General features: G+C 42.6%; 1 protein-coding gene across 1 annotated transcript; it reads right to left on the bottom strand.

The window, feature by feature from the left end:
* Positions 1 to 14,709: 14,709 nt before the first annotated feature.
* LOC133561275 (oocyte zinc finger protein XlCOF6.1-like) lies at positions 14,710 to 17,610 on the bottom strand. The gene is made up of 2 exons (XM_061914637.1): positions 17,367 to 17,610; positions 14,710 to 16,079 (listed from the first exon to the last, which is right to left on the bottom strand). Exon 2 carries the CDS (start codon positions 16,027 to 16,029, stop codon positions 14,746 to 14,748), a length of 1,284 nt encoding a protein of 427 aa, XP_061770621.1. The 5' UTR covers positions 16,030 to 16,079; positions 17,367 to 17,610; the 3' UTR covers positions 14,710 to 14,745.
* Positions 17,611 to 19,478: the final 1,868 nt, after the last annotated feature.

Here is a 19,478-nt window from a genome sequence, read left to right as displayed (position 1 = left end):
GAGCTGCACGAGCCGCAGGAACACCGGGAATGACCAAAAGGCACCCAGAAGTGAACCAGCGAAAGTGGGGGAAAAATGGAGGAAAAGGAGGAAAAAGTACCAAATTGTTTAAAAATCCTACCCAGGATGGAGTTCCAGAAGTCCCGCAGCGAGCTGCCCGAGCCGCGGGAACACCGGGAATGACCAAAAGGCACCCAGAAGTGAACCATCAAAAGTGGGGGACAATTTGAGAAAAAGTTGGAAAAAGGTCCGAAATTGATTAAAAGTCCTACCCAGGATGGAGTTCCAGAAGCCCCGCAGCGAGCTGCGCGAGCTCCGGGACCCCCGGGAATGACCAAAAGATACCCAGGAGTGAACCATCAAAAGTGGGGGACAATTTGAGAAAAAGTTGGAAAAAGGTCCGAAATTGTTTAAAAATCCTACCCAGGATGGAGTTCCAGAAGCAGCGCAGCGAGCTGCACGAGCCGCAGGAACACCGGGAATGAACAAAAGGCACCCAGAAGTGAACCAGCGAAAGTGGGGGAAAAATGGAGGAAAAGGAGGAAAAAGTACCAAATTGTTTAAAAATCCTACCCAGGATGGAGTTCCACAAGTCCCGCAGCGAGCTGCACGAGCCGCAGGAACACCGGGAATGACCAAAAGATACCCAGGAGTGAACCAGCGAAAGTGGGGGAAAAATGGAGGAAAAGGAGGAAAAAGTACCAAATTGTTTAAAAATCCTACCCAGGATGGAGTTCTAGAAGTCCCGCAGCGAGCTGCACGAGCCGCAGGAACACCGGGAATGAACAAAAGGCACCCAGAAGTGAACCAGCGAAAGTGGGGGAAAAATGGAGGAAAAGGAGGAAAAAGTACCAAATTGTTAAAAATCCTACCCAGGATGGAGTTCCACAAGTCCCGCAGCGAGCTGCACGAGCCGCAGGAACACCGGGAATGAACAAAAGGCACCCAGAAGTGAACCAGCGAAAGTGGGGGAAAAATGGAGGAAAAGGAGGAAAAAGTACCAAATTGTTTAAAAATCCTACCCAGGATGGAGTTCCAGAAGCCCCGCAGCGAGCTGCACGAGCCGCAGGAACACCGGGAATGACCAAAAGATACCCAGGAGTGAACCAGCCAAAGTGGGGGACAATTTGAGAAAAAGTTGGAAAAAGGTCCAAAATTGTTTAAAAATCCTACCCAGGATGGAGTTCCAGAAGCCCCGCAAAGAGCTGCCCGAGCCGCAGGAACACCGGGAATGACCAAAAGGCACCCAGAAGTGAACCATCAAAAGTGGGGGACAATTTGAGAAAAAGTTGGAAAAAGGTCCGAAATTGTTTAAAAATCCTACCCAGGATGGAGTTCCAGAAGCCCCGCAGCGAGCTGCACGAGCCGCGGGAACACCGGGAATGACCAAAAGATACCCAGGAGTGAACCAGCCAAAGTGGGGGACAATTTGAGAAAAAGTTGGAAAAAGGTCCGAAATTGTATAAAAATCCTACCCAGGATGGAGTTCCAGAAGCCTCGCAGCGAGCTGCGCGAGCTCCGGGACCCCCGGGAATGACCAAAAGATACCCAGGAGTGAACCATCAAAAGTGGGGGACAATTTGAGAAAAAGTTGGAAAAAGGTCCGAAATTGATTAAAAATCCTACCCAGGATGGAGTTCCAGAAGCCCCGCAGCGAGCTGCGCGAGCTCCGGGACCCCCGGGAATGACCAAAAGATACCCAGGAGTGAACCATCAAAAGTGGGGGACAATTTGAGAAAAAGTTGGAAAAAGGTCCGAAATTGATTAAAAATCCTACCCAGGATGGAGTTCCAGAAGCCCCGCAGCGAGCTGCCCGAGCCGCGGGAACACCGGGAATGACCAAAAGATACCCAGGAGTGAACCAGCCAAAGTGGGGGACAATTTGAGAAAAAGTTGGAAAAAGGTCCGAAATTGTTTAAAAATCCTACCCAGGATGGAGTTCCAGAAGCCTCGCAGCGAGCTGCGCGAGCTCCGGGACCCTCGGGAATGACCAAAAGATACCCAGGAGTGAACCATCAAAAGTGGGGGACAATTTGAGAAAAAGTTGGAAAAAGGTCCGAAATTGATTAAAAATCCTACCCAGGATGGAGTTCCAGAAGCCCCGCAGCGAGCTGCCCGAGCCGCGGGAACACCGGGAATGACCAAAAGATACCCAGGAGTGAACCAGCCAAAGTGGGGGACAATTTGAGAAAAAGTTGGAAAAAGGTCCGAAATTGTTTAAAAATCCTACCCAGGATGGAGTTCCAGAAGCAGCGCAAAGAGCTGCACGGGCCGCAGGAACACCGGGAATGACCAAAAGGCACCCAGAAGTGAACCAGCGAAAGTGGGGGAAAAATGGAGGAAAAGGAGGAGAAAGTACCAAATTGTTTAAAAATCCTACCCAGGATGGAGTTCCACAAGTCCCGCAGCGAGCTGCACGAGCCGCAGGAACACCGATAATGAACAAAAGGCACCCAGAAGTGAACCAGCGAAAGTGGGGGAAAAATGGAGGAAAAGGAGGAAAAAGTACCAAATTGTTTAAAAATCCTACCCAGGATGGAGTTCCAGAAGCCCCGCAGCGAGCTGCGTGAGCTCCGGGACCCCCGGGAATGACCAAAAGATACCCAGGAGTGAACCAGCCAAAGTGGGGGACAAATGGAAGAAAAGCCGGGCCAAGTCCAAAAAAGTTGGATTTTTTGCCAAAGTGTCAACATGCGTGATTTTGTCAGAGTGTCCACTTTTGGGATTTTTTCTAAGTCCAACAACGAGAGAGGCCTGGCCTCCAGCCTGTCTAGCCTCTTCCATGAGACACTTAGAAAAAATCCCGTGCAAAAAAAGTGGATTTTTTCTAAAAACGAGAGAGGCCTAAGTTCCAGCCTCCTTAGCCTCTTTCGTTCACATACAAAAACATGTATTTAATTTTAATAAACTAAACATGTATTTAATATTCATACACTAAACATGTAGTTATTATTTATACACTAAACATGTATTTAATTTTAATAAACTAAACATATATTTAATATGTATACACTAAACATGTATTTAATATTTATACACTAAACATGTATTTAATATTAATACACTAAACATGTATTTAACATTCATACACTAAACATGTATTTAATATTACTACACTGAACATGTCTTTAATATGAATACACTAAACATGTATTTAATATTCATACACTAAACATGTATTTAATATTAATACACTAAACATGTATTTAACATTCATACACTAAACATGTATTCAATATTAATACACTAAACATGTATTTAATATTAATAAAAAATATGTATTTATTTTAATAAACTAAACATATATTTAATATTAATACACTAAATATGTATTTAATATTCATACACTAAACATGTATTCAATATTAATACACTAAACATGTATTTAATATTAATAAAAAAATATGTATTTATTTTAATAAACTAAACATATATTCAATATTAATACACTAAATATGTATTTAATATTCATACGCTAAACATGTAGTTATTATTTATACACTAAACATGTATTTAATATTAATACACTAAACATGTATTTAATATTAATACAAAAATATGTATTTATTTTAATAAACTAAACATATATTTAATATTAATACACTAAACATGTATTCAATATTAATACACTAAACATGTATTTAATATTAATACAGTAAACATGTATTAAATATTTATACACTAAACATGTATTTAATATTCATACAATAAACATGTAGTTATTATTCTTACACTTAATATGTATTTAATATTAATACAAAAACATGTATTTAATTTTAATAAACTAAACATATATTTAATATTAATACACTAAACATGTATTTAATATTTATACACTAAACATGTATTTAATATTCATACACTAAACATGTAGGTATTATTTATACAATAAACATGTATTTAATATTAATACAGTAAACATGTATTAAATATTTATACACTAAACATGTATTTAATATTAATACACTAAACATATATTTAATATTAATACAAAAACATGTATTTAATTTTAATGAACAAAACGTATATTTAATATTAATACACTAAACATGTATTTAATATTTATACACTAAACATGTATTTAATATTAATACAAAACATGTATTTAATATTCATACACTAAACATGTATTTAATATTAATACAAAACATGTATTTAATTTTAATAAACTAAATATATATTTAATATTTATACACTAAACATGTATTTAATATTCATACACTAAACATGTATTTAATATTAATACACTAAACATGTATTTAATATTAATACAAAAACATGTATTTAATTTTAATAAAGTAAACACATATTTAATATTAATACATCCATCCATCCATCCATCATCTTCCGCTTATCCGAGGTCGGGTCGCGGGGGCAGCAGCCTAAGCAGGGAAGCCCAGACTTCCCTATCTCCAGCCACTTCGTCTAGCTCTTCCCGGGGGATCCCGAGGCGTTCCCAGGCCAGCCGGGAGACATAGTCTTCCCAACGTGTCCTGGGTCTTCCCCGTGGCCTCCTACCGGTTGGACGTGCCCTAAACACCTCCCTAGGGAGGCGTTCGGGTGGCATCCTGACCAGATGCCCGAACCACCTCATCTGGCTCCTCTCCATGTGGAGGAGCAGCGGCTTTACTTTGAGTTCTTCCCGGATGGCAGAGCTTCTCACCCTATCTCTAAGGGAGAGCCCCGCCACACGGCGGAGTAAACTCATTTCGGCCGCTTGTACCCGTGACCTTATCCTTTCGGTCATGACCCAAAGCTCATGACCATAGGTGAGGATGGGAACGTAGATCGACAGGTAAATTGAGAGCTTTGCCTTCCGGCTCAGCTCCTTCTTCACCACAACGGATCGGTACAACGTCCGCATTACTGAAGACGCCGCACCGATCCGCCTGTCGATCTCACGATCCACTCTTCCCTCACTCGTGAACAAGACTCCTAGGTACTTGAACTCCTCCACTTGGGGCAGGGTCTCCTCCCCAACCCGGAGATGGCACTCCACCCTTTTCCGGGCGAGAACCATGGACTCGGACTTGGAGGTGCTGATTCTGATTCCGGTCGCTTCACACTCGGCTGCGAACCGATCCAGCGAGAGCTGAAGATCCCGGTCAGATGAAGCCATCAGGACCCCATCATCTGCAAAAAGCAGAGACCTAATCCTGCGGTTACCAAACCGGAACCCCTCAACGCCTTGACTGCGCCTAGAAATTCTGTCCATAAAAGTTATGAACAGAATGGGTGACAAAGGACAGCCTTGGCGGAGTCCAACCCTCACTGGAAATGTGTTCGACTTACTGCCGGCAATGCGGACCAAGCTCTGGCACTGATCGTACAGGGAACGGACCGCCACAATAAGACAGTCCGATACCCCATACTCTCTGAGCACTCCCCACAGGACTTCCCGAGGGACACGGTCGAATGCCTTCTCCAAGTCCACAAAGCACATGTAGACTGGTTGGGCAAACTCCCATGCACCCTCAAGAACCCTGCCGAGAGTATAGAGCTGGTCCACAGTTCCACGACCAGGACGAAAACCACACTGTTCCTCCTGAATCCGAGGTTCGACAATCCGATGTAGCCTCCTCTCCAGTACACCTGAATAAACCTTACCGGGAAGGCTGAGGAGTGTGATCCCACGATAGTTGGAACACACCCTCCGGTCCCCCTTCTTAAAGAGAGGAACCACCACCCCGGTCTGCGAATCCAGAGGTACCGCCCCCGATGTCCACGCGATGCTGCAAAGTCTTGTCAACCAAGACAGCCCCACAGCATCCAGAGCCTTAAGGAACTCCGGGCGGCTCTCGTCCACCCCTGGGGCCTTGCCACCGAGGAGCTTTTTAACTACCTCAGCGACCTCAGCCCCAGAAATAGGAGAGTCCACCACAGATCCCCCAGGCACTGCTTCCTCATAGGAAGACGTGTTGGTGGGATTGAGGAGGTCTTCGAAGTATTCCTTCTACCTATCCACAACATCCGCAGTCGAGGTCAGCAGAACACCATCCGCACCATACACGGTGTTGATAGTGCACTGCTTCCCCTTCCTGAGGCGGCGGACGGTGGTCCAGAATCGCTTCGAAGCCGTCCGGAAGTCATTTTCCATGGCTTCCCCGAACTCTTCCCATGTCCGAGTTTTTGCCTCCGCGACCGCTGAAGCTGCACACCGCTTGGCCTGTCGGTACCTGTCCACTGCCTCCGGAGTCCTATGAGCCAAAAGGACCCGATAGGACTCCTTCTTCAGCTTGACGGCATCCCTCACCGCTGGTGTCCACCAAGGGGTTTTAGGATTGCCGCCCCGACAGGCACCAACTACCTTGCGGCCACAGCTCCGATCTGCCGCCTCGACAATAGAGGTGCGGAACATGGTCCACTCGGACTCAATGTCCAGCACCTCCCTCGTGATATGTTCAAAGTTCTTCCGGAGGTGGGAATTGAAACTTTTTCTGACAGGAGACTCTGCCAGACGTTCCCAGCAGACCCTCACAATGCGTTTGGGCCTCCCAGGTCTGTCCGGCATCCTCCCCCACCATCGCAGCCAACTCACCACCAGGTGGTGATCGGTAGAAAGCTCCGCCCCTCTCTTCACCCGAGTGTCCATAACATGAGGCCGCAAATCCGATGACACAACTACAAAGTCGATCATGGAACTGCGGCCTAGGGTGTCCTGGTGCCAAGTGCACATATGGACACCCTTATGTTTGAACATGGTGTTTGTTATGGACAAACTGTGACGAGCACAAAAGTCCAATAACAAAACACCACTCGGGTTCAGATCCGGGCGGCCATTCTTCCCAATCACGCCTCTCCAGGTTTCACTGTCGTTGCCAACGTGAGCGTTGAAGTCTCCCAGTAGGACAAGGGAATCACCCGGGGGAGCACTTTCCAGTACTCCCTCGAGCGTTCCCAAAAAGGGTGGGTACTCTGAACTGCTGTTTGGTGCATAAGCACAAACAACAGTCAGGACCCGTCCCCCCACCCGAAGGCGGAGGGAGGCTACCCTTTCGTCCACCGGGTTAAACTCCAACGTACAGGCTTTGAGCCGGGGGGCAACGAGAATTGCCACCCCAGCCCGTCGCCTCACACTGCCGGCAACGCCAGAGTGGAAGAGGGTCCAATCCCTCTCGAGAGAAGTGGTTCCAGAGCCTTGCTGTGCGTCGAAGTGAGTCCGACTATATCCAGCCGGAATTTCTCGACTTCGCGCACTAGCTCAGGCTCTTTCCCCCCCAGTGACGTGACGTTCCACGTCCCAAGAGCTAGCTTCTGTAGCCGAGGATCGGACCGCCAAGTGCCCTGCCTTAGGCTGTCGCCCAGCTCACAATGCACCCGACCTCTATGGCCCCTGCTATGGGTGGTGAGCCCATTGGAGGGGTGACCCACGTTGCCTCTTCGGGCTGTGCCCGGCCGGGCCCCATGGGAACAGGCCCGGCCACCAGGCGCTCGCCATCGTGCCCCACCTCCGGGCCTGGCTCCAGAGGGGGGCCCCGGTGACCCGCGTCCGGGCGAGGGAAATCTGGGTCCATGATGTTTCTTCTTCATAAAGGTCTTCGAGCTGCTCTTTGTCTGATCCCTCACCTAGAACCTGTTTGCCTTGGGAGACCCTACCAGGGGGCTTTATGCCCCCGGACAACATAGCTCCTAGGATCATTGGGACACGCAAACTCCTCTACCACGATAAGGTTGCAGCTCAGAGAGGAGAATATTAATAAATATTAATACACTAAACATGTATTTAATATTTATACACTAAACATGTATTTAATATTTATACACTAAACATGTATTTAATATTAATACACTTAATATTTATTTATTATTTATCCACTAAACATGTACTTAATATTCATAAACTAAACTTGTATTTAATATTCATACACTAAATGTGTATTTAATATTCATACACTAAACATGTATTTAATATTAATACAAAAACATGTATTTAAGTTTAATAAACTAAACATATATTTAATATTAATACACTAAACATGTATTTAATATTTATACACCAAACATGTATTTAATATTAATACACTAAACATGTATTTAATATTAATACAAAAACATGTATTTAATTTTAATAAACTAAACATATATTTTATATTAATACACTAAACATGTATTTAATATTTATACACCAAACATGTATATAAAGATGAAACATTTGGCAGAAATACCGGACAATTCCACAAACTTCATGGCTGGCTCACATCGTGGTCACTCCGTGATCACGTACGACCGCCAGACACTTCTGGATGTGGACACATCGGGCCGTTTTGGACCGATAGACACTTGCGTGCTAGACTTGCTAACTAGCATGGGAATACGTCGGCGGCTACATCCAGCGGCCTGTGAAGCAGGGGAGTCTAGTAGCAGCGGGGGCCGTCTACGGAGCAGACGCCAGCGGTGTGATCGGAAACGCGGATGTCGAGCGGGGCTAAAAACAAAGCAGAAGGCTAATCCCCACAGAACACCACTTCCCTCCACCCTGAAGACGGATTTAAATAAAGGATGCGAGACTACTGGTCTGGGTAAGGAGTCAGTTAAATTAGAACAAGTTTTTTCTGCTTTGAGTGTTTCAGAGTTGGACATGTGTTTTACTGAGGTGGCTAACTATGATGCGTGCAGTTTATCAAAGCAACAAACAAACAATCGGAAAATCCCCGTTACTGAGGTGGCTAACCATGATGCGTGCAGTTTATCAAAGCAACAATCAAACAATCGGAACATTCCCGTCGTATCAATTCCTAGATATGGTCGTAACTATACTAAATGCACTGGGCATAATAAACACAACATTATTAATATTGCTACTACGGATAATTTGATCAAAAACTCCCTAAAACAGCCCACTACCTATAATGTAGGTTTTTTAAACATAAGATCATTGTCTCCTAAAACGTTGTTAGTTAATGATATTATCAGAGACAACAATCTTAACATCATCGGTCTCAGTGAAACCTGGCTCAAACCAAACGACTTTTTTGCGCTAAATGAGGCATGTCCTCCTAACTTTACACATGCGCATATTGCCCGTCCGCTTAAAAGGGGTGGGGGGGTCGCACTAATATACAACGAAAACTTTAACCTTAGTCCTAACATAAATAATAAATATAAATCGTTTGAGGTGCTTACTATGAAGTCTGTCACACCGCTGCCTCTACACCTGGCTGTTATCTACCGCCCCCCAGGGCCCTATTCGGACTTTATCAATGAATTCTCAGAGTTCGTTGCTGATCTAGTGACACACGCCGATAATATAATCATAATGGGGGACTTTAATATCCATATGAATACCCCATCGGACCCACCGTGCGTAGCGCTCCAGACTGTAATTGATAGCTGTGGTCTCACACAAATAATAAATGAACCCACGCATCGCAACGGTAATACGATAGACCTAGTGCTTGTCAGGGGTATCACCGTCTCCAAAGTTACGATACTCCCGTATACTAAAGTATTGTCCGATCATTACCTTATAAAATTCGAGGTTCAGACGCATGTTCGTCAAACTAATAATAATAATAACTGCTATAGCAGCCGCAACATTAATACGGCCACAACGACAACCCTTGCTGACCTACTGCCCTCGGTTATGGCACCATTCCCAAAGTATGTGGGCTCTATTGATAACCTAACTAACAACTTTAACGACACCCTGCGCGAAACCATTGATAACATAGCACCGCTAAAGTTAAAAAAGGCTCCAAAAAAGCGCACCCCGTGGTTTACAGAAGAAACTAGAGCTCAGAAATTATTATGTAGAAAGCTGGAACGCAAATGGCGCACGACTAAACTTGAGGTGCACCATCAAGTATGGAGTGATGGTTTAATAACTTATAAAAGCATGCTTACCTTAGCTAAAGCTAAATATTACTCAAATCTCATCCACCGTAATAAAAACGATCCTAAATTTTTGTTTAGTACGGTAGCATCGCTAACCCAACAAGGGACCCCTTCCAGTAGCTCCACCCACTCAGCTGATGACTTTATGCAATTCTTTAGTAAGAAAATTGAAGTCATTAGAAAGGAGATTAAAGACAATGCGTCCCAGCTACAACGGGGTTCTATTAACACTGACACGATTGTATATACGGCGGATACTGCCCTCCAAAATAGTTTCTCTCGTTTTGAGGAAATAACATTAGAGGAATTGTTACAACGTGTAAATGGAATAAAACAGACAACATGCTTACTTGACCCTCTTCCTGGGAAACTGATCAAGGAGCTCTTTGTATTATTAGGTCCATCAGTGCTAAATATTATAAACTTATCACTCTCCTCGGGCACTGTTCCCCTAGCATTCAAAAAAGTGGTTATTCATCCTCTTCTTAAAAGACCTAACCTCGATCCTGACCTCATGGTAAACTTCCCTTTATTTCAAAAATCTTTGAAAAAATTGTTGCGGAGCAATTAAATGAACACTTAGCGTCTAACAATCTATGTGAAACCTTTCAATCCGGTTTCAGGGCAAATCACTCCACGGAGACAGCCCTCGCAAAAATGACTAATGATCTATTGCTAACGATGGATTCTGATGCGTCATCTATGTTGCTGCTCCTCGATCTTAGCGCTGCTTTCGATACCGTCGATCATAATATTTTATTAGAACGTATCAAAACACGAATTGGTATGTCAGACTTAGCCCTGTCTTGGTTTAACTCTTATCTTACTGATAGGATGCAGTGTGTCTCCCATAACAATGTGACCTCGGACTACGTCAAGGTAACGTGTGGAGTTCCCCAGGGTTCGGTCCTTGGCCCTGCACTCTTCAGCATCTACATGCTGCCGCTAGGTGACATCATACGTAAATACGGTGTTAGCTTTCACTGTTATGCTGATGACACCCAACTCTACATGCCCCTAAAACTGACCAACACGCCGGATTGTAGTCAGCTGGAGGCGTGTCTTAATGAAATTAAACAATGGATGTCCGCTAACTTTTTGCAACTTAATGCCAAAAAAACGGAAATGCTGATTATCGGTCCTGCTAGACACCGAACTCTATTTAATAATACAACTCTAACATTTGACAACCAAACAATTAAACAAGGCGACACGGTAAGGAATCTGGGTATTATCTTCGACCCAACTCTCTCCTTTGAGGCACACATTAAAAGCGTTACTAAAACGGCCTTCTTTCATCTCCGTAATATCGCTAAAATTCGCTCCATTCTGTCCACTAAAGACGCTGAGATCATTATCCATGCGTTTGTTACGTCTCGCCTCGATTACTGTAACGTATTATTTTCGGGTCTCCCCATGTCTAGCATTAAAAGATTACAGTTGGTACAAAATGCGGCTGCTAGACTTTTGACAAGAACAAGAAAGTTTGATCACATTACGCCTGTACTGTATACACCTTTATATACATATATACATACATATATACCTATACTGTATATATCTTTATATACATATATACATACATATATACCTGTACTGTATATACCTTTATATACATATATACATACATATATACCTATACTGTATATATCTTTATATACATATATACATACATATATACCTGTACTGTATATACCTTTATATACATATATACATACATATATACATACATATATACCTATACTGGCTCACCTGCACTGGCTTCCTGTGCACTTAAGATGTGACTTTAAGGTTTTACTACTTACGTATAAAATACTACACGGTCTAGCTCCATCCTATCTTGCCGATTGTATTGTACCCTATGTCCCGGCAAGAAATCTGCCTTCAAAGGACTCCGGCTTATTAGTGATTCCCAAAGCCCAAAAAAAAGTCTGCGGGCTATAGAGCGTTTTCCGTTCGGGCTCCAGTACTCTGGAGCCCAAAATGTATTAATATTAAATATATGTTTAGTTTATTAAAATTAAATACATGTTTTTGTATTAATATTAAATACATGTTTAGTGTATAAATGTTAAATACATGTTTAGTGTATAAATATTAAATACATGTTTTTGTATTAATATTAAATACATGTTTAGTGTATAAATGTTAAATACATGTTTAGTGTATAAATATTAAATACATGTTTAGTGTACAGGACAACAAGTAAAAAGCAGCTTTAAAGGCCTACTGAAATGAGATGTTCTTATTTAAAGGGGGATAGCAGGTCCATTCTATGTGTCATACTTGATCATTTCGCCATATTGCCATATTTTTCGCTGAAGGATTTAGTAGAGAACATCCACGATAAAGTTCGCAACTTTTGGTCGCTAATAAAAAAGCCTTGCCTGTACCGGAAGTAGCAGACTATGCGCGCGTGACGTCACGGGTTGTGGAGCTCCTCACATCTGAACATTGTTTACAATCATGGCCACCAGCAGCTAGAGGTATTCGGACCGAGAAAGCGACAATTTCCCCATTAATTTGAGCGAGGATGAAAGATTCGTGGATGAGGAAACTGAGAATGAAGGCCTAGAAGAAAAAAAAGACGAGGGCAGTGGGAACGATTCAGATGTTATTAGACACATTTACTAGGATAATTCTGGAAAATCCCTTATCTGCTTATTGTGTTACTAGTGTTTTAGTGAGATTATATGGTTGTACCTGAAAGTCGGAGGGGTGTGGCCACGGGTGTGGTGACCGCCAGTGTCTCTGAGGCAAAGCGAAGGCAGCCGTTGGGGCCGGCTTGAGATTTTTTTTCTTCCCCCTCCTCCACGGTGGAAACATCCCATGTTCTGGGGCGGCCGGTCGGAGGAGGCAAGAGAGTCTGCAGCTGCCTCTTTGACAGGTGCAGGAGGAATGACGCAAGCTCTCCGCTCATGTCTACAGTAAGAGCCAACTTATTACCACAATTTTCTCACCGAAACCTGCCGTTGCAAAAGATTCAGTAACACAGATGTACAGAATACTGTGTCATTATGCGATTAAAGCAGACGACTTGTAGCTGGGATCGGGGCTGGAACAAAATGTCCGCTACAATCCGTTATGTCACGCGCACTCGTCATCATACCGCGACGTTTTCAACAGGATACTTTGCGCGGAATTTAAAATTGCAATTTAGTAAACTAAAAAAGTCGTATTGGCATGTGTTGCAATGTTAATATTTCATCATTGATATATAAACTATCAGACTGTGTGGTGGCTAGTAGTGGCTTTCAGTAGGCCTTTAAGGACATCAAAACAAAATGTATGCATTCTTTCCAACGGCCGCTGGGTGGCAGCAGAGGCTCCATGTATTACCTGAAGAAACATTTGACTTCTGACCTTTCCACATTATTTCTCTCATCTTTACTGCTGGAGTTCAGCTCACTGAGGATTTAAGCTACATTTTGGTATTTTAATTATCTTTAATTATTCATAAACAGGCTTAAAACAAACCATTATTATCATTACTGCCTCATTTGTTTCACTCTCTACTAATTAAAACTATTCTAGCATGAAAACATTCAGGATGTTCATACACACAATATTACACATCTCTAAACGTACCACTTTATTATTGTATTAATATCATACATTATTACATTGAATATTCACATGTTTATAACAGTGCTGAACATTTTAATTTCCCCTTGGGGATCAATAAAGTATTTCTGATTGTGATAATTACATCACTCTCATAAAGCCTTTAATGCTGAATATATTTTTTACCATAGCTCAGCTTCACAATGTTGGAATATTGACTGCGGATATTAATATTCTTCTATTGTTTACAATATTACACTTTACTCTTTTTATTTGCTCAAATGAACAGGATGAAAGTGTCTTTAATTGTCACTACTGAGTGTAATTATGTAGAAAATAATCTTCATTACCGCTTGATTTAACTCTCATTTTATTTTTTCCAGAGAGAACTTGTCCATAAAAAGATGGCTGCACATCAATAAACTGTCATTAAACATCAATAAAACTAAATATATCATTTTTGGAGACTGTAAAAATGTAAAACAAATTATGACGGATGATATTGAAATGGAAAGAGTAAAGGTCATCACATTTTTAGGAGTTCATATAGATGATGAAGTAAGCTGGACACTACATGTAAGTCATATAAAGAAAACATGAAAAACATGGAGTGCAATACTAACTAGAATAAAATACATCCTTCCAATTTGAACTACAATTATTGTACCCAACTTTAGTTGAAACATACATTGTTTATTGCATAAAAGTCTGGGGACATACATATAAAACAATCACACAATCATCATATTACACAAGAAAGTAATAAAGATGATTAATAGAATGGATTATTGACAACCAACAAATGATTCATAAAGTCACACATTTTAAAAGTAAATGATCTTATATAAAAGACAACTGTTCAAATGATGTATAAAGTAAATAATAATATGCTTCCAGAAGTGGTCCAGAAGATGTTTCAGATGTGAACCAGTAAATATGAACTAAGAGGGATTTATGTGTACTCAAAAGCAAAGGTATGAACACATGTAAAACAAATATGTACATCATATATAAGAGTTCATCGATGGAATCATCTACAATTAGAAAATAAAATATGTAACACTTCATTATTTAATAAAAACATATAAAACACTATTCTGAATAAGTATAAAAGTGAATTATGAATATATACACATACAATGTTTATTGTATGTAACATATTTTATGTACTGTTTATTCTCACCCTTTCAGTCAAATTGTTCCGTTCATTTTAGTGTCTAATCTATAAATGTAGGCGCATATTAAACAGATTGTTAGACAAACAACAATGTCACACATGTTATATGTGCTGATGTTGTTAGAAAGTCAAAATGAAAGTCTGGACAGTTTATTTCAAATCCTGCAGTTTCATTTGCTGCTGCTGTTCTCACCAGCACACTTGTGTTTCTTACACTGGTACTTAGAAGACAATCTTTCACCACACACACTGCAACTCAACACTTTCTCTCCTGGGTGTCTTCTCATGTGTGCTACAAGCTTTGATCGGTCACCAAAGCTTCTGTTGCAGATTGAACAGGAATGTGATTTTTCACCAGTGTGTGTTCTCATGTGTACTTTCACATATGTACATGTTGTAAAACCTTTACCACAGATTGAACAGGAAAAAGGCTTTTCACCAGTGTGTGTTCTCATGTGTACTTTCAAATGTTGACTTTGTGTAAAACCTTTACCACAGATTGAACAGGGAAAAGGCTTTTCACCAGTGTGTGTTCTCATGTGTACTTTCAAATGTTGACTTTGTGTAAAACCTTTACCACAGGTTGAACAAGAAAAAGGTTTTTCGCTAGTGTGTGTTCTCATGTGTGTTTTCACATCTGTACTATTTGTAAAACCTTTACCACAGGTCGAACAGGAAAAAGGTTTTTCTCCAGTGTGTGTTCTCATGTGTCTTTTCAAATTATTACTTTCTGTAAAACCTTTACCACAGGTTGAACAAGAAAAAGGTTTTTCTCCAGTGTGTGTTCTCATGTGTCTTTTCAAATCGTGACTAAGTCCAAAACCTTTACCACAGAGTGAACAAGAAAAGGGTTTTTCTCCAGTGTGTGTTCTCATGTGTCTTTTCAAATCGTGACTAAGTCCAAAACCTTTACCACAGGTTGAACAAGAAAAAGTTTTTTCTCCAGTGTGTGTTCTCATGTGTCTTTTCAAATCGTGACTATGTCCAAAACCTTTACCACAGAGTGAACAAGAAAAGGGTTTTTCTCCAGTGTGTGTTCTCATGTGTCTTTTCAGACGACAATGGTCTTTAAAAGTTTTGTGAGAGTGAGAAGATGTGAAGTGAGTGTTGTCAGTGTGACATGTCTTATCATCTTTAGAGTCTTCATCATCAGTGTCAGGAGAGTGTGACGTTGTGTCCTCACTATCTGATAGTGGAGCTAAGAGCTTGTCTGCTTGTGATCCTCCACAGTGGTCTCCATCAGCTTCTGCTAAACTGCTGCTTGGAGGCTCCGCCTCTCTCTTCTCCACACCCTCACCTTTGACCTCATCATCTTCACTCTTCACACTGACGAGGTGTCTCTTCTCTTCCTCTATGAAGTGGGGGGACAGCCGCTGTTTTTCCTCCACTTTAAAGTAGGGGGGCTGTGGCTCCTCTTCTTTCACGTGGAGGTACTGTGACTTCTTCTGCTCCATACTGGAGGACCCCTCCTGCTGCTCAGGTGGGCGATATTTTTCACAGACGTCTGCAGGACACAAGAAGACAAACACATGCTGGGATGGAAATAGACAAGATTTCACCAATTCAGATTTAATTTTCGATTCTGCTTTACGATTGGGTTATTTGTGGACTCACTTTTGCTTTCACATTCAGTAAAAAGGAGAAGAAACAGGTCGATTAGCATCAACTTTGACTAGTTGAGAAGTAACATGAGCCTACAAAGCCAACAGTGAGGTCTTAAAAGGCACAGATTTTAGGGGTCCTCCATGGGGGGCCAGAGGGCCCTAAGGACAATATTCTACTATGAAAATATCTATAAAATTAAAATACTTTTGGCAAGAAATTAACAAAATACTACACATTATTTTGTGGCAATTACAAAAGAATATCCAGTATAATTCTCAGGGCATTCAATCAATCCCATCTGTTAAATTGAACATACATACATAAATCAATATATATATATAAAATACCCTTTGGGAAGTTGTGTTAGATGTAAATATAAACGGAATACAATGGGGCGAGGTACACCACTTTGTCCACAACCGCGTGAGCAAACAGTTTAAGAACAACGTTTCTCAAAGTGCAATTGCAAAAAATGTAGGGATTTCAACATCTACGCTCCATAATATCATCAAAAGGTTCAGAGAATCTGGAGAAATCACTCCACGTGAGCGACATGGCCGGAAACCAACACTGAATGACCGTCACCTTCCATCCCGCAGACGAAATGAGTTTCCTCTGCCGTGTGGCGGGTCTCTCCTTTAGAGATAGGGTGAGAAGCTCTGCCATCCGGGAGGAACTCAAAGTAAAGCCGCTGCTCCTCCACATGGAGAGGAGCCAGATGAGGTGGTTCGGGCATCTGGTCAGGATGCCACCCGAACGCCTCCCTAGGGAGGTGTTTAGGGCACGTCCAACCGGTAGGAGGCCACGGGGAAGACCCAGGACACGTTTGGTAGACTATGTCTCCCGGCTGGCCTGGGAACGCCTTGGGATCCCCCGGGAAGAGCTGGACGAAGTGGCTGGGGAGAGGAAAGTCTGGGCTTCCCTGCTTAGGCTGCTGCCCCCGCGACCCGACCTCAGATAAGCGGAAGAAGATGGATGGATGTGTAACACAACTTGATGTTTCTTGAAAACTGTGTCCAGTTGTTGATGTTGTCGCTCCTTCTCCTCTTTTGTAATTTGCTATTGTTGTTTTTTTTTCTAACATCACAAATATTTCTTCAACGGCAGCAGTTAGTTGCTGATTCAGCAACACTCACATCATTTGTAATGTAGACATGTTCACACAATAAAAACACTTTACACTTACATTGGATCTCTGCTTTGATGTGTCGATCACTTCCGCCTCTCTTTGTTAGCAGCTAACAAGCTAAGCTAACCAGCAGGCTAGGCTAGCACGTCAAAGTGCACTCAGACTAATGTATCCGCATACAAACAATTAATAACGACGTTTACTCTGTTAAACGACACACATGTGCACATGTACGTTGTAATTAAGACCTAGAAACCATAATAACCAAAACAACGTATTCTCCGCCAGACGCCATCTTGTTTTGTTCTTCCTCCTGTGTGACGTCATCGAGGTGTTCTCAACCGCGGAACAAATGTTGGCCAAACACGTGTTTCACTGGGACAATAGTGAGTGGTGCACACTTCCTTCAAACACGTGTTTCACTGGGACAATAGTGAGTGGTGCACACTTCCTTCAAACACGTGTTTCACTGGGACAATAGTGAGTGGTGCACACTTCCTTCAAACACGTGTTTCACTGGGACAATAGTGAGTGGTGCACACTTCCTTCAAACACGTGTTTCACTGGTACACTAGTGAGTGGTGCACACTTCCTTCAAACACGTGTTTCACTGGGACACTAGTGAGTGGTGCACACTTCCTTCAAACACGTGTTTCACTGGGACAATAGTGAGTGGTGCACACTTCCTTCAAACACGTGTTTCACTGGGACAATAGTGAGTGGTACACACTTCCTTCAAACACGTGTTTCACTGGGACACTAGTGAGTGGTGCACACTTCCTTCAAACACGTGTTTCACTGGGACACTAGTGAGTGGTGCACACTTCCTTCAAACACGTGTTTCACTGGGACAATAGTGAGTGGTGCACACTTCCTTCAAACACGTGTTTCACTGGGACAATAGTGAGTGGTGCACACTTCCTTCAAACACGTGTTTCACTGGGACAATAGTGAGTGGTGCACACTTCCTTCAAGCACGTGTTTCACTGGGACAATAGTGAGTGGTACACACTTCCTTCAAACACGTGTTTCACTGGGACAATAGTGAGTGGTGCACACTTCCTTCAAACACGTGTTTCACTGGGACAATAGTGAGTGGTGCACACTTCCTTCAAACACGTGTTTCACTGGGACAATAGTGAGTGGTGCACACTTCCTTCAAACACGTGTTTCACTGGGACACTAGTGAGTGGTGCACACTTCCTTCAAACACGTGTTTCACTGGGACACTAGTGAGTGGTGCACACTTCCTTCAAAAACGTGTTTCACTGGGACAATAGTGAGTGGTGCACACTTCCTTCAAACACGTGTTTCACTGGGACAATAGTGAGTGGTGCACACTTCCTTCAAACACGTGTTTCACTGGGACAATAGTGAGTGGTGCACACTTCCTTCAAACACGTGTTTCACTGGGACAATAGTGAGCGGTGCACACTTCCTTCAAACACGTGTTTCACTGGGACAATAGTGAGTGGTGCACACTTCCTTCAAACACGTGTTTCACTGGGTCAATAGTGAGTGGTGCACACTTCCTTCAAACACGTGTTTCACTGGGACAATAGTGAGTGGTGCACACTTCCTTCAAACACGTGTTTCACTGGTACACTAGTGAGTGGTGCACACTTCCTTCAAACACGTGTTTCACTGGGACACTAGTGAGTGGTGCACACTTCCTTCAAACACGTGTTTCACTGGGACAATAGTGAGTGGTGCACACTTCCTTCAAACACGTGTTTCACTGGGACAATAGTGAGTGGTACACACTTCCTTCAAACACGTGTTTCACTGGGACACTAGTGAGTGGTGCACACTTCCTTCAAACACGTGTTTCACTGGGACACTAGTGAGTGGTGCACACTTCCTTCAAACACGTGTTTCACTGGGACAATAGTGAGTGGTGCACACTTCCTTCAAACACGTGTTTCACTGGGACAATAGTGAGTGGTGCACACTTCCTTCAAACACGTGTTTCACTGGGACAATAGTGAGTGGTGCACACTTCCTTCAAGCACGTGTTTCACTGGGACAATAGTGAGTGGTACACACTTCCTTCAAACACGTGTTTCACTGGGACAATAGTGAGTGGTGCACACTTCCTTCAAACACGTGTTTCACTGGGACAATAGTGAGTGGTGCACACTTCCTTCAAACACGTGTTTCACTGGGACA

This window comes from Nerophis ophidion, linkage group LG10 (genome assembly GCF_033978795.1).
Source record: "Nerophis ophidion isolate RoL-2023_Sa linkage group LG10, RoL_Noph_v1.0, whole genome shotgun sequence".
NCBI classification, from domain to species: domain Eukaryota; kingdom Metazoa; phylum Chordata; class Actinopteri; order Syngnathiformes; family Syngnathidae; genus Nerophis; species Nerophis ophidion.
The sequence above is the reverse complement of the archived record's forward strand: the minus strand, read 5'-3'. Positions and strand labels throughout refer to the sequence as shown.

Excerpts from the sequence above, each read along its gene's own strand:
- LOC133561275 (XM_061914637.1), bottom strand. The coding sequence starts at position 16,029 with ATGGAGCAGAAGAAGTCACAGTACCTCCACGTGAAAGAAGAGGAGCCA.